The 14,550-nt window shown below is 42.5% G+C and overlaps 1 protein-coding gene across 1 annotated transcript in view; it reads left to right on the forward strand.

The window, feature by feature from the left end:
- MEI1 (meiotic double-stranded break formation protein 1) overlaps positions 1-14,550 on the forward strand; it is a 67,228-nt gene that overhangs the window by 41,370 nt on the left and 11,308 nt on the right. The window contains exons 21-24 of the mRNA XM_029205668.1: positions 3,987-4,152; positions 5,264-5,368; positions 13,888-13,998; positions 14,270-14,430. Coding sequence (XP_029061501.1) covers positions 3,987-4,152; positions 5,264-5,368; positions 13,888-13,998; positions 14,270-14,430 — 543 coding nt within the window. The remainder of the gene's footprint in view (positions 1-3,986; positions 4,153-5,263; positions 5,369-13,887; positions 13,999-14,269; positions 14,431-14,550) is intronic.

Consider the following 14,550-nt stretch of genomic DNA (forward strand, 5'->3'; position numbering starts at 1 on the left):
TGTCTTCTCTTAAGCATATTCTGTTAACAAGGGTTTGATGTCATAGGGGACCCCTGGGGCACGTAGATGAAGATGTCTGATAGCAGAGGGACTCAGCCTCTTTTCTACCATAACTCTCAGGATAATGTTACATGTGCAACACCCTCCCTTAGGCATACCCAGAATTTTTTTGTCATGAGTTTATTGCATATTCCATTGCTTTTTTTATGAAGTAAGACATTCCTATAATTTCTGTCAGGTACATCAGTTAGATAAGTAAGCCGCCTGCTGTCTGCAGTTTCTAACACACTGACTTTAATTCCATCTTTTTTTCCTCATTATTATAGAGATGACTCCTATAATTTATATATATATATATATTAAAAAGGAAATTATTTACACATTTGACGATTTGTATTTAGTGACCAGTTACTAGTTTTAGGTCCCAAACTGAGCACACTAGCATATGAGACACTCTTTTTAGAACCCCTGCCTTCAATGCCAGTTACTTGGCTCCCCACCCCTTAGTCCTGGAAGAATGACATAGCCCTTTAGAGAAGAGTGGGTGTTCCTTTGATATTCTTATCATCAACAAACACGATTCCCTGACTTTATTGGAGTGACTGTTGTGGAAATAACACCTGCATATTGTATATCTCACATCCTTAGGTACCTACATCTGTCTGTATTCACATTCTCATGTACACACTCCCCACACAGACTTAAATCTTCACCTTTTTCCCTAAGATCTGTCGTCTTGTGAAATCACACACGTGTTGGCTTGATAGGGGCCACATTCACGCTTTGGCTCAAATTCTTCCTTGGAGGAGGAAGAAAAGAGAAGAAGGAACGGGTTAAAAATAAACCATTAGTGCATAGGGAAAGAAGAAAAGATGGGATGCCAGGCAGAGTAGCAATGGACAGAGCTAAGATACTGGATTTTCTTTGCCAGGTAATGTATTCAGGGTCAATTCCTCACACATAACAGGTACTTATAAATCTTTGCTGACCTATTGAGTTAGGGGTCTGGACAGATCTAAGTCTCTCAAAAAAGAAAAATTCAGATCTTCTGAGAAAGATACTAATCATGGTATCTTATTTTTTTCTTTTTAAACAGATGAAGAAATAGTTTTAGAGAGATTTGTCCAAGGTTACAAGAGCTGAGATTAAAACCCAGATTTTGACTCCCTAATGTTCTTTCTAGTAAACTCAGCTAAATTCAGTGTTTCATCTAATGGGAGAGCTGTTTGAGCACTAGGGATATAGGGATGAATTTCACCTAGTCCCTGCCGCATGGGCCAGTGAGAGACTCAGACACAACAAACCACTAACAACTGGAAGATGAAGGCTTCTCTGAGCTTCGGTTTCCTCACATGCATAAGGGAGATAACATGGGGGTAAATGAAAGAATGTATAGGAACACTTGTGATATGCTATACACGGTAGACTATCATTCACTGATTATTGACTGACTCTGAACCAGATAAATAATGTTAATCTCACAGAGGCTTATTGAATTGCCAAGGTCATATAGCTAATAAAGATCATGACCATGACTGGAGCCTAAATTAATGAGTTTTTCACTAAATTAGATCCTAGAAACATCAGTGGTAAGAAAAAGTAGCAAGGAACAGCTTTGTTGTTTGTTCATGTATATATAATTCCTACCATTTCTCCCCAGCTTCTAGCCGCAGGAGAGGAAAGAGTCTAAAAATATGTGGTGGTACCAATTTCTGTTTTTGATATGTGTAATTAACAGGTGAAAACAAAGCTGTTAATTGCCACTCTTATCAACGCGTGGTCTTGCATGTAGGTTGTTTATGTGTAAAAAACAGAAGCTCTGTTTGTTCCCTGCTTGGCCACATCCCTCTGGTCGGTCCAGTCCCAGAGAGTTCTGGACAGCTCTGGACAGGAGAGACTGTGGAGTGGGCCATGCTCCACCCAGAGCCTTCCCACTGACCCATATGGTGGGGTGCACTCCTTCCCCTGACATTCAGCATGGCTGCTAAATGCTAAGTAGCCCCCTTCCTTTTGCACTGTTAACATTTACTAACTCAGGTTTCTAAGGGACCAGCTCTGGCAGTCAGGCAGCTGTGTGCCAGTGAAGGAGCAGGAGTGGGAAACTGGTTTGGCCTTGGGCCCTGTGACCTTGGGCAAATCACACCTCATCTGGGCTTTAGCCTCATACTCTGTAAAGTAAAAAAAGTTGGTGGAAATGAACCTCTAGCCCTCTCATTCTGAGATCCTTTCCTTCCAGAGATGTTTTCTGAGTCCCTACAAGGTAACAAAAATGAAGCCAATCTCATCCCTGCCCTTCATTAAATCACAGTGTAGTAGAACTTACAATGCCACTGCTTTCTTGATAGGCAAACTACTTAATCTGTCCCAGTTTGCTCATTTGAAAAATCGGGGTGCACCTACCTGGAAGAGTTATCATGAAGATACAGATAATGTATAAACAAATATACAACTACAGTTTAAACACAGCACAGTACCTGACATTATCAGGCCCTAATTGAGTGATTGCTATTGATAATGTCAACAAAAATTAATCAATAGTCAATCTAAGAAAGAAATGGAAAATTTTATTTGAGCCAACCTGAGGATTATAACCCAGGAGACAGTCTTTCAGAAAGCTCTGAGGGAAATTCCCTGGTGGTCCAGTGGTTAGGACTCTGTGCTTCCACTGCAGGGGGAAAGGGTTTGATCCCTAGTTGGGGAACTAAGGTCCCGCAAGCCACGTGGTGTGGCAAAAAAAAAAAGAAAGCTCTGAGGACTGTTCTGCCTGTAAGAGGTCAAAGCACAGTGATGTAAGTTTTTGAGACAAACGGTTAAATGATGTGTTATTGACAGTTTACACAATCCAGATCTACATGTACAAAGCAAGTAGTGGGTCACAGGTCATCGTGGCTCCTTACAAGATTAGGAAGGAAATTATCCCCTAAGGGTTGTGCGTTGTGACCCTTGATGAGATTAAAAAAGAATGTTGTCTCCTAAGGAGGTCTGGTTAATGCAGATGCACAGTATACGCCAAAGGGGAGGGAGGAGGCCCAAACGAGTAGAAAAAAAATTTTGTTAATTTTTCTCATCTTGCCATAAAATATGAATTATTTCATCAATATTATAGTTGTTTCTCTGGCAGCTGCAGAGGTTTTTAAAGAGCCAGGCCCAGACACCCCTGCGCTACCCAGTGATCAGCCCATCTGGATTTGTCTGGCCAGTTGCCCTGTAATCATGTCTCTCTGTGTCAGAAGTTGTCTTCCCTGGAAAGGGAGTCTGTGTGTAACCTTGGTTTCGTGACACCCAGCCCTAACTGGCCTGTCCAATGGAATTGGCTTGTTTGAGCTGGAAGGTGCCAGGAGCTATCAGTAGGATAGCCTCTGGCGTGGCTTCTGCTGGCTTTGCCTTTAACATATACTCATTAAAATAACTCTGAAAGCAAATAAAAAGCAATGTTCTTTCCCACCTTCTGAAACCAAGGCCTTTACACCTTGGGGCAGAAATAGCCAGATGCCATGGCAGAGACAGGGCCTGATCTGGTCCTTGCTTCCCTTCCTGTACCCTGAATCTGTCCTAACCCATCCTCTGCCTGCCCTGTGACATCTCCATTCCCTGCCCCCTTCTCCCTTAAGGCACCCCCAGGTCCCCTGTTCTGAAATAACCTCTTCTTGACCCTGTAATTCCATTTACAAGAGAGAGGCATCCCAGAAAGTAGAAAGAGCTTTGGGCTTGGAGTTAGGAGACCCGTATTCAAATCCTAATTGTGCCACTTACTAGCTTACATGAAGTTTGGCGCATCACATAATCTCTCTGAGCCTTCATTTTCTCCTATTTAGGATAGACTTATTTGACAGGATGATGCACGGTAGATGCTGAGTGAGTGCTTCTTTCCCCAGGTTCTGTGACACCATCATTTGGGACCCTTCCCCAGCTCCTCTCTTATTCACTGTCCACCTGTCCCTAACCATAATGCCCTCTGAGCTCTGGCTTCCTTCTCTCCTGCTCAGGACCTCATCTATTCCAGTCCAGTGGACACAGCCCGCAAGGTACTGATCGTCCTGAGGACCTTTTTGAGGAGGAATGAGGATGTCCAAGTGGGTGGTCTCATCCGAGGCCACTTCCTGCTGATCCTACAGCATCTGCTGGTGGAACATGGGTCCTCCCCATCAGAAGGTCAGTCTGCAGCTGCTGGGGGCATGTATTGACCTGAAGGTCAGACAGAATGGCATCTCTGCCCTGATGAGGTCTGCTCTAGGAGAGAGAATCAGAGTTTTCTATGCAAAAGAAAAGTCAGAACAGTGGGGCATCAAACTAAACTTTATCTCCTTCCTCTCATTGGAGAGTGGGTGCTCAACATATTTGGTTTGTGTGTGTGGTTTGAGTGTGCTTATGTTTAATGTCTGCATGGGTGAGAGTGTTTGATGTATGCATGCATGTCCCCACCCTGCCCAGCATGTGCTCAGAGCTGTTTGTCACAGGAATGGCAGCCTCCAGTTGGGAAGAAAAAAGGGGTAAATACTGGGGAGGTCAGGGAGGCAGCAGCAGCCAGCAGGGGCTGGGAAGGGGGTGGATCTGTGATGTATTGGAAGCTCCTGGTGAGATCCAAAAGGATGGTTTCTAAATCTGGAATGGGACTCCCCGGAGTCAAGGAAGCTTGATATTTGGTACAGTATGAAGACACTGAAAGTCTGGGATTGGTCTGATTACTCTCAGAAAGTTGAATTTTTAAATTTCAAAGCAATTAAGAGGAAGTAGGTAGAGAGCTGTGGCTCACTTGGTCCAGTTCTGATTGAGGACAGCAGTTTGGAGGTATGTTTAAGGGTATCTAGAAGAGCTGAGTCTTTCTTTTTCAGGGAAGGACGAGCCACAACTAACTAATAATAGTGTTTAAGAGCCATGAGATTTCTTGGAAACACATAGTGGAATGACTGTGAGCACTGGATTGAGATTTGGGTTCAAGTCCTGGCCCTGGCCCTGCTGCTGTGGGGCCTTGGAGATGTCACTCAGCCTCTCTGGGCCTCAGTTTTCTTAACTGCAAAATAGGAATAACAATCCCTACTTCACATGATTTTTAGGATGATTAAGTGAAATAATGAATTCCTGGTACCCAACCCAGAGCTGGCACTCAGTATGTCAGTTGCCCCTCTTCTAAATGAAGAAGGAAAAAGACAGGAAACAGGGGTAAATCCCAACAGACTATTTACCGCTGGTGGGTCGTGGGTGCCTGTCTGACCTTAGGGTGATCTGATCAATCCACCTGACCAGCTCTCCTTGTTTCTCACAGCCTCGGGGAACCTGCCTTTGCTGCTGAGCCTCCTCTCCTTAGTGCAGCTGAGAAATGAGTCAGAGCAAGAACTGGACAGCATGGCCATGAAGCTCCTTCACCAAGGTGCTCTGGCTGCTTGGGACAGTGCCTGAGGGCCTGGGGCTGGGCGTGCTGTGGGTGTGCTCTCAGTGGTGCTGGCCTTGTTCCTTTCTTCCACCCTTTCATCTTTTTGTAAGAAGCTAGTGGGTCAGTCTACTCCTGTGGGCTTTTTTTTTTTTTCTTTTTGGAGGAGAGAGAGGTTTATTGCAGGGCCGTGCAAGGAGAACGGGGACTCATGCCCCCAAACCCTGAACTCCCCGAAGGGTTTCAGCAAAGCATTTTTAAAGGCAAGGTGAGGGAGGAGGGTTGCAGGGTATGCAATCAGCTCGTGCACAGTTCCCTGATTGGTTGATCTTCTGTGGGCTTCTTGATAAAGGACCTTCCAGATCTTTCTCTGCTCATTCTCTGGTAATGTTTGGAAAATCAAAAAAAAAAAAATCATTGTGACAATCTCCAGAATCAGGAATGCCTGGGTTTGTTCTCAGCTTAGTCACTAATTATGCAACCTTGGGCAGTCACCTAGCCTCTATGAGCCTTTGGTTCCTCATAGGTAAAATAATAGTGCATACCTGATTTAGGTTGATACAAAAATAACCGTACATGTAAAATGCCACAGGATGCTTGGCACAGAGTAGGCCTTCATTGGGTACAATCCATGTATCTTCATTTTTCCTGGCACAAGCTCAGTTTTCCACTTCACCCCACAGCTGACTCAGGATCTGATGATCCAGTCACAGTTCTCTAGGCCTCTTTTCTACCCATACTTCAAACCTCTCAGGACCTTTTATTGCTCATTAATGCGGTCACTAGTTCATAGGCAGTACCCTCAGGAAGATTTGTTGAAGCAAGGTTGAAATTAATAGGAGAAATGGTGTGTCTTCAGTACCTGTTGACTGTCAGGTGGCCACAGGTGAGGATGGTTTTTTTCCCTGCCTGGAGCCCAAGGCTTCTCATGAGAAGATCAGTGTCTAGCTCAAAAAGAGCCTCCAGGCCTGACGTGGAGCTGGTCATGGCTGCCTATCTTATCAGGTTAAGGGTGATGCTCAGCTGGGACGGAGGTCTGTGTGTGACAAAAACAGCCATCAAAAGGGCCTCTAGGGAATGGACTTGAGGACACGGGGAGGGGGAGGGTAAGCTGGGACGAAGTGAGAGAGTGGCATGGACATATATACACTACCAAATGTAAAATAGATAGCTAGTGGGAAGCAGCCACATAGCACAGGGAGATCAGCTCGGTGCTTTGTGACCACCTAGAGGGGTGGGATAAGGAGGGTGGGAGGAAGATGCAAGAGGGAGGAGATATGGGGATATATGTATATGTATAGCTGATTCACTTTGTTATAAAGCAGAAACTAACACACTATTGTAAACAATTATACTCCAGTAAAGATGTTTAAAAAAAAAAAAAGCAGTAATCTACTAAAAAAAAAAAAGGGCCTCTAGGGAATTCCCTGGTTGTCCAGTGGTTAGGGCTCTGCACTTCCATTGCAGGGGGCATGGGTTTGATCCCTGGTTGGGGAACTAAGATCCAACAAGCCATACAGTGTGGCCAAATAAATAAATAGAAAGGGCCTCTAACAGGGAGAAATAACAGGCTGAAACATACACGTGAAGTGAATATACATTTACGTATAACCCTGGAGTACTTTTATTTGAGAGCATTGAGGGTAGAGGACTGTAGTTCACAGGTGAGGGTATGGTTGGGAGGCCTGCTTGTCTGGTTGACCACAAGCCAAGTAAAGTAAAGTGTACTGTGGCTGCCAAAAAAGTGAATGGTGGGGCAGACAGCAGAAGCAAGAAGAACTACGGTCCTGCAGCCTGTGGATTAAAAACCACATTCACAGAAAGATAGACAAGATGAAAAGGCAGAGGGCTATGTACCATATGAAGGAACAAGATAAAACCCCAGAAAAACAATTAAATGAAGTGGAGATAGGCAACCTTCCAGAAAAAGAATTCAGAATAATGATAGTGAAGATGATCCAGGACCTCAGAAAAAGAATGGAGGCAAAGGTCGAGAAGATGCAAGAAATGTTTAACAAAGACCTAGAAGAATTAAAGAACAAACAAACAGAGATGAACAATACAATAACTGAAATGAAAACTACACTAGAAGGAATCCATAGCAGAATAACTGAGGCAGAAGAACGGATAAGTGACCTGGAAGACAGAATGGTGGAATTCACTGCTGCAGAACAGAAAAAAGAATGAAAAGAAATGAAGACAGCCTAAGAGACCTCAGGGACAACATTAAACGCAACAACATTCGCATTATAGGGGTCCCAGACGGAGAAGAGAGAGAGAAAGGACCCAAGAAAATATTTGAAGAATAGTCGAAAATGTCCCTAACATGGGAAAGGAAATAGCCACCCAAGTCTAGGAAGCACAGAGAGTCCCATACAGCATAAACCCAAGGAGAAACACGCTGAGACACATAGTAATCAAATTGGCAAAAATTAAAGACAAAGAAAAATTATCGAAAGCAGCAAGGGAAAAACGACAAATAACATACAAGGGAACTCCCACAAGGTTAACAGCTGATTTCTCAGCAGAAACTCTACAAGCCAGAAGGGAGTGGCATGATATACTTAATAAAGTGATGAAAGGGAAGAACCTAAAAACAAGATTACTCTACCCAGCAAGGATCTCATTCAGATTTGATGGAGAAACCAAAAGCTTTACAGACAAGCAAGAGCTAAGAGAATTCAGCACCACCAAACCAGCTCTACAACAAATGCTAAAGGAACTTCTCTAACTGGGAAACACAAGAGAAGAAAAGGACCTACAAAAACAAACCCAAAACAATTAAGAAAATGGTCATAGGAACATACATATTGATAATTACCTTAAACGTTAATGGATTAAATGCTCCAACCAAAAGACACAGGCTTGCTGAATGGATACAAAAACAAGACCCATATATATGCTGTCTATAAGAGACCCACTTCAGACCTAGGGACAGATACAGACTGAAAGTGAGGGGATGGAAAAAGATATTCCATGCAAATGGAAATCAAAAGAAAGCTGGAGTAGCAATACTCAAATCAGATAAAATAGACTTTAAAATAAAGAATGTTACAAGAGACAAGGAAGGACACTACATAATGATCAAGGGATCAATCCAAGAAGAAGATATAACAATTATAAATATATATGCACCCAACATAGGAGCACCTCAATACATAAGGCAACTGCTAACAGCTATAAAACAGGAAATCGACAGTAACACAATAATAGTGGGGGACTTTAACACCTCACTTACACCAATGGACAGATCATCCAAAATGAAAATAAATAAGGAAACAGAAGCTTTAAATGACACAATAGACCGGATAGATTTAATTGATATTTATAGGACATTCCACCCCAAAACAGCAGATTACACTTTCTTCTCAAGTGCACATGGAACACTCTCCAGGATAGATCACATCCTGGGTCACAAATCAAGCCTCAGTAAATTTAAGAAAAGTGAAATCATATCAAGCATCTTTTCTGACCACAACACTATGAGATTAGAAATCAATTACAGGGAAAAAAACGTAAAAAACACAAACACATGGAGGCTAGACAATATGTTACTAAATAACCAAGAGATCACTGAAGATATCAAAGAGGAAATCAAAAAATGCCTAGAGACAAATGACAGTGAAAACACTATGATCCAAAACCTATGGGATGCAGCAAAAGCAGTTCTAAGAGGGAAGTTTATAGCTGTACAAGCCTACCTAAAGAAACAAGAAAAATCTCAAATAAACAATCTAACCAGGCTTCCCTGGTGGCGCAGTGGTTGATAGTCCGCCTGCCGATGTGGGGGACACGGGTTCGTGCCCCGGTCCGGGAGGATCCCACGTGCCGCGGAGCGGCTGGGCCCATGAGCCATGGCTGCTGAGCCTACGCGTCTGGGAGCCTGTGCTCCGCAGCGGGAGAGGCCACAACAGTGAGAGGCCTGCGTACCGCAAAAAAACAACAACAGCCTAACCTCACACCTAAAGGAACTAGAGAAAGAAGAACAAACAAAACCCAAAGTTAGCAGAAGGAAAGAAATCATAAAGATCAGAGCAGAAATAAATGAAATAGAAACAAAACAATAACAAAGATCAATAAAACTAAAAGCTGGTTCTTTGAGAAGATAAACAAAATTGATAAACCATTAGCCAGACTCATCAATAAAAAGAGGGAGAGGACTCAAATCAATAAAATTAGAAATGAAAAAGAAGTTACAACAGACACCGCAGAAATACAAAGCATCCTAAGAGACTACTACAAGCAACTCTATGCCAATAAAATGGACAACCTGGAAGAATTGGACAAATTCTTAGAAAGGTATAACCTTCCAAGACTGAACCAGGAAGAAATAGAAAATATGAACAGACCAATCACAAGTAATGAAATTGAAACTGTGATTTAAAATCTTCCAACAAACAAAAGTCCAGGACCAGATGGCTTCACAGGTGAATTCTATCAACCATCTAGAGAAGAGCTAACACCCATCCTTCTCAAACTCTTCCAAAAAATTGCAGAGGAAGGAACACTCCCAAACTCATTCTATGAGGCCACCATCACCCTGATACCAAAACCAGACAAAGATACTACAAAAAAGAAAATTACAGACCAACATCACTGATGAATATAGATGCAAAAATCCTCAACAAAATACTAGCAAACAGAATCCAGCAACACATTAAAAGGATCATAAACCATGATCAAGTGGGATTTATCCCAGGGGTGCAAGTATTCTTCAATATACGCAAATCAATCTATGTGATACACCATATTAACAAATTGAAGAATAAAAACCATATGATCATCCTAATAGATGCAGAAAAAGCTTTTGACAAAATTCAACACCCATTTATGAAAAAACTCTCCAGAAAGTGGGCATAGAGGGAACCTACCTCAACATAATAAAGGCCATATACGACAAACCCACAGCAAACATCAGTCTCAATGGTGAAAAACTGAAAGCATTTCCTCTAAGATCAGGAACAAGACAAGGATGTCCACTGTCACCACTATTATTCAACATAGTTTTGGAAGTCCAAGCCACGGCAATCAGAGAAGAAAAAGAAATAAAAGGAATACAAATTGGAAAAGAAGAAGTAAAACTGTCGCTGTTTGCAGATGACATGATACTATACATAGAGAATCCTAAAAATGCCACCAGAAAACTACTAGAGCTAATCAATGAATTTGGTAAAGTTGCAGAATACAAAATTAATGCACAGAAATCTCTTGCATTCCTATACACTAATGATGAAAAATCTGAAAGAGAAATTAAGGAAACACTCCCATTTACCATTGCAACAAAAAGAATAAAATACCTAGGAATAAACCTACCTAGGGAGACAAAAGACCTGTATGCAGAAAACTATAAGACACTGATGAAAGAAATTAAAGATGATACCAACAGATGGAGAGATACACCATGTTCTTGGATTGGAAGAATCAATATTGTGAAAATGACTATACTACCCAAAGCAATCTACAGTTCAATGCAATCCCTATCAAATTACCAATGGCATTTTTTACGGAACTAGAAGAAAAAATTTTAAAATTTGTATGGAGACACAAAGGACCCCAAATAGCCAAAGCAGTCTTGATGGAAAAAAATGGAGCTGGAGGAATCAGACTCCCTGACTTCAGACTATACTACAAAGCTACAGTAATCAAGACAATATGGTACTGGCACAAAAACAGAAACATAGATAAATGGAACAAGATAGAAAGCCCAGAGATAAACCCACACACCTATGGTCAACTAATCTATGACAAAGGAGGCAAGGATATACAATGGAGAAAAGACAGTCTCTTCAATAAGTGGTGCTGGGAAAACTGGACAGCTACATGTAAAAGAATGAAATTAGAACACTCCCTAACACCATACACAAAAATAAACTCAAAATGGATTCGAGACCTAAATGTAAGACCAGAAACTATAAAACTCTTAGAGGAAAACATAGGAAGAACACTCTTTGACATAAATCACAGCAAGATCTTTTTTGATCCACCTCCTAGAGTAATGGAAATAAAAACAAAAATAAGCAAATGGGACCTAATGAAACTTCAAAGCTTTTGCACAGCAAAGGAAACCGTAAACAAGACGAAAAGACAACCCTCAGAATGGGAGAAAATATTTGGAAATGAGTCAACGGACAAAGGAATAATCTCCAAAATATATAAACAGCTCATGCAGCTCAATATTAAAGAAACAAACAACCCAATCCAAAAATGGGCAGAAGACCTAAATAGACATTTCTCCAAAGAAGACCTACAGATGGCCAAGAGTCACGTGAAAAGCTGCTCAACATCACTAATTATTAGAGAAATGCAAATCAAAACTACAATGAGGTATCACCTCACACCAGTTAGAATGGGCATCATCAGAAAATCTACAAACAACAAATGCTGGAGAGGGTGTGGAGAAAAGGGAACCCTCTTGCACTGCTGGTGGGAATGTAACTTGATACAGCTACTGTGGAGAACAGTATGGAGGTTCCTTAAAAAACTAAAAATAGAACTACCATATGATCCAGCGATCCCACTACTGGGCATATACCCAGAGAAAACCATAATTCAAAAAGACACATGCACCCCAATGTTCATTGCAGCACTATTTACAATAGCCAGGTCATGGAAGCAACCTAAATGCCCATCGACAGACAAATGGATAAAGAAGATGTGGTACATATATACAATGGAATATTACTCAGCCATAAAACGGAACAAAATTGGGTCATTTGTTGAGACATGGATGGATGTAGAGACTGTCATACAGAGTGAAGTAAGTCAGAAAGAGGAAAACAAATATCGAATATTAACGTGTGTATGTGGAACCTAGAAAAATGGTACAGATGAACCGGTTTGCGCGGCAGAAGTTGAGACACAGTTGTAGAGAACAAACATATGGACGCCAAGGGGGGAAAGCCGCGGAGGGGTGGGGATGGTGGTGTGATGAATTGGGCGATTGGAATTGACATGTATACACTGATGTGTATAAAATTGATGACCAATGAGAACCTGCTGTATAAAAAAATAAATAAAATTAAATTAAAAGACTTTTAAATAGTAATACTAAACTTTCTTTGGGTTATCTGTGTGGAAATATGTTAATATGAATGTTTCAGACATTACATGAATTTCCTAAAAATCTTATGTGTTCTGGTATAATAAGTCATAATTCTAGTTATTATTTTAAAATGTATATCTCATGAAATAACCAAATTTCCCTGTCAATTGCATTATTATGAACTTTCATCAAATCTTTAACCGTGGTCATTTTTAAGTCTTCTGTCATTTACAGACCGTTCTGGGTGTACTCTGATGCTTTTGCAAAAATGTTCCTATAAAAGGGTTTCATCTTCAAGGATTCATGGAAAAGACTCTGACAAGTACAGGTTTCTGGTAACTGACTATATTGCTGAACTGAATGAATAAGCATTTTCAGAACTCTAATGGAAAACTGATGAATTCCTAAAAGTGCTAACAAAAGATTAAGATGAAAAAAAAATTAATTACATGGGACTGAATGAACTGATGAGGATGATTATAATTTTTGTGACTTTCTGTTTGAGTTAAAAAAATAAAAAAAGGGGGGCTTCCCTGGTGGCGCAGTGGTTGAGAGTCTGCCTGCCGATGCAGGGGACACGGGTTCGTGCCCCTGTCCAGGAAGATCCTACGTGCTGTGGAGCAGCTGGGCCCGTGAGCCATGGCCACGGAGCCTGTGCATCCAGAGCCTGTGCTCCGCAATGGGAGAGGCCACAACAGTGAGAGGCCCTCGTACCGCAAAAAAAAAAAAAAAAAAAAAAAGGGAATGGAGACTTAGGTAGGTTTCATATCTAGGATGGTGAGGGGCGGGGGAGCAAGGAGTGGTAATTCCCAAGAGGAAAGGGATGTGCTCTGTAGATGTCTACTCTACAGTGTAGTAACTGCTCGCTGAGGGCTGGCAGAGCATGAAGAGGCGTTTAATCTTGTGAGAGATTAAGGCTTCGTGAGGGAGGTGAACGTTGAGCTGCATCTTGATTGCTGAATAGGAGGAAAGGAGTTAGCCAGATGGAGGTGATGTGAGAGAGAGAATACGGCAAGTTTAGGGAACTGCACGTTGATGGTTACAGAGCTCCCTTGTGAAGGTGGTGAGTGCCCTGTTGCTGGAGGAATTCAGAGACTGGATCTTCTTTCTGCTGATGGTGGCAGGTTGGCCTATGTGACCTCTGCAGACTCTCCAACCTGGAGTCTGTGCTGGCATGAGCGCTGTCATAGGATGCCTTTTGACCACCTACACTTGTGCAGTCTGTTCTAATGTGCAGCTGTGGGCTGCTTGCCTGATGTTTGTTCAGATGGAGGGTGTGAACATATCTTCGGGTTTGTCACTGTTTCTTTCCATTGGCCGTAATATCAGGGGCGCTTAGTTTGTGCTTGGTCCCCAAGACTGACATCTGAAATTAGCCAGTTGAGGGCCACTAGCTGTAAGAAGTGTGAGTGCTGGTGTGTGCTAAAGCCATGGAGTGCTGAGCACTGGGGCTCCAGGGCACTCTCATCTCTTGCAGTGAGCAAGCTGTGTGGGAAATGCAGTCCCACTGACACGGACATCCTGCAGCCCTCCTTCAACTTCCTGTATTGGAGCCTTCATCAGACCACGCTGGGCAGTCAGAAAAGAGGTGCTGGGGCCCGGGCTGGCATAGTGAAGAGGAAGGGTGCTGGTCAGTGTCTATGGCCCTTGCTGCCCTCAGTTTTTCCATCTAAAAAAAATTAAAAAGGGTGTGTGTGGCTGGATCGGATGGTCCTAAGGTCCTTTCTGGTTCCAGTAACCTGTGGTTCCAAAATGAAACTTAGAGCCTTAAGCTGATCCTTTTGTTCATTCACCATGTGTGTGTGAAGCACCCATCGGGTGCTAACTAAACACCGCCTACCCTGCCCAACCCTCTACAGCTGCTGCAGTGCTCTTGAGCAGCACGGCCCTGATAGAGCTTCTAGAGAAGACGCTGGCCCTCACCTGGGCTGAGGAGGGCTTTCCCAGGACCGAGCTCCTCTGCTCCGCCTGGCTGCTCACTGCCTCCTTCTCTGCCCAGCAGCACGATGGCAATCTGCAGGTTAGTTTCTAACCCCTGTTGCTTTGGGGCATGGGTGGCACTCAAGGAGTGACAAGATCTTGAGTTCTGATCCCAGATCTGTGGCTTATTAGTTGTGTAACCTTGGCAAGGTATTTAACT

This window comes from Monodon monoceros, unplaced genomic scaffold, assembly GCF_005190385.1.
Source record: "Monodon monoceros isolate NGI ecotype Baffin Bay Population unplaced genomic scaffold, NGI_Narwhal_1 Super_Scaffold_6, whole genome shotgun sequence".
NCBI classification, from domain to species: Eukaryota; Metazoa; Chordata; class Mammalia; order Artiodactyla; family Monodontidae; genus Monodon; species Monodon monoceros.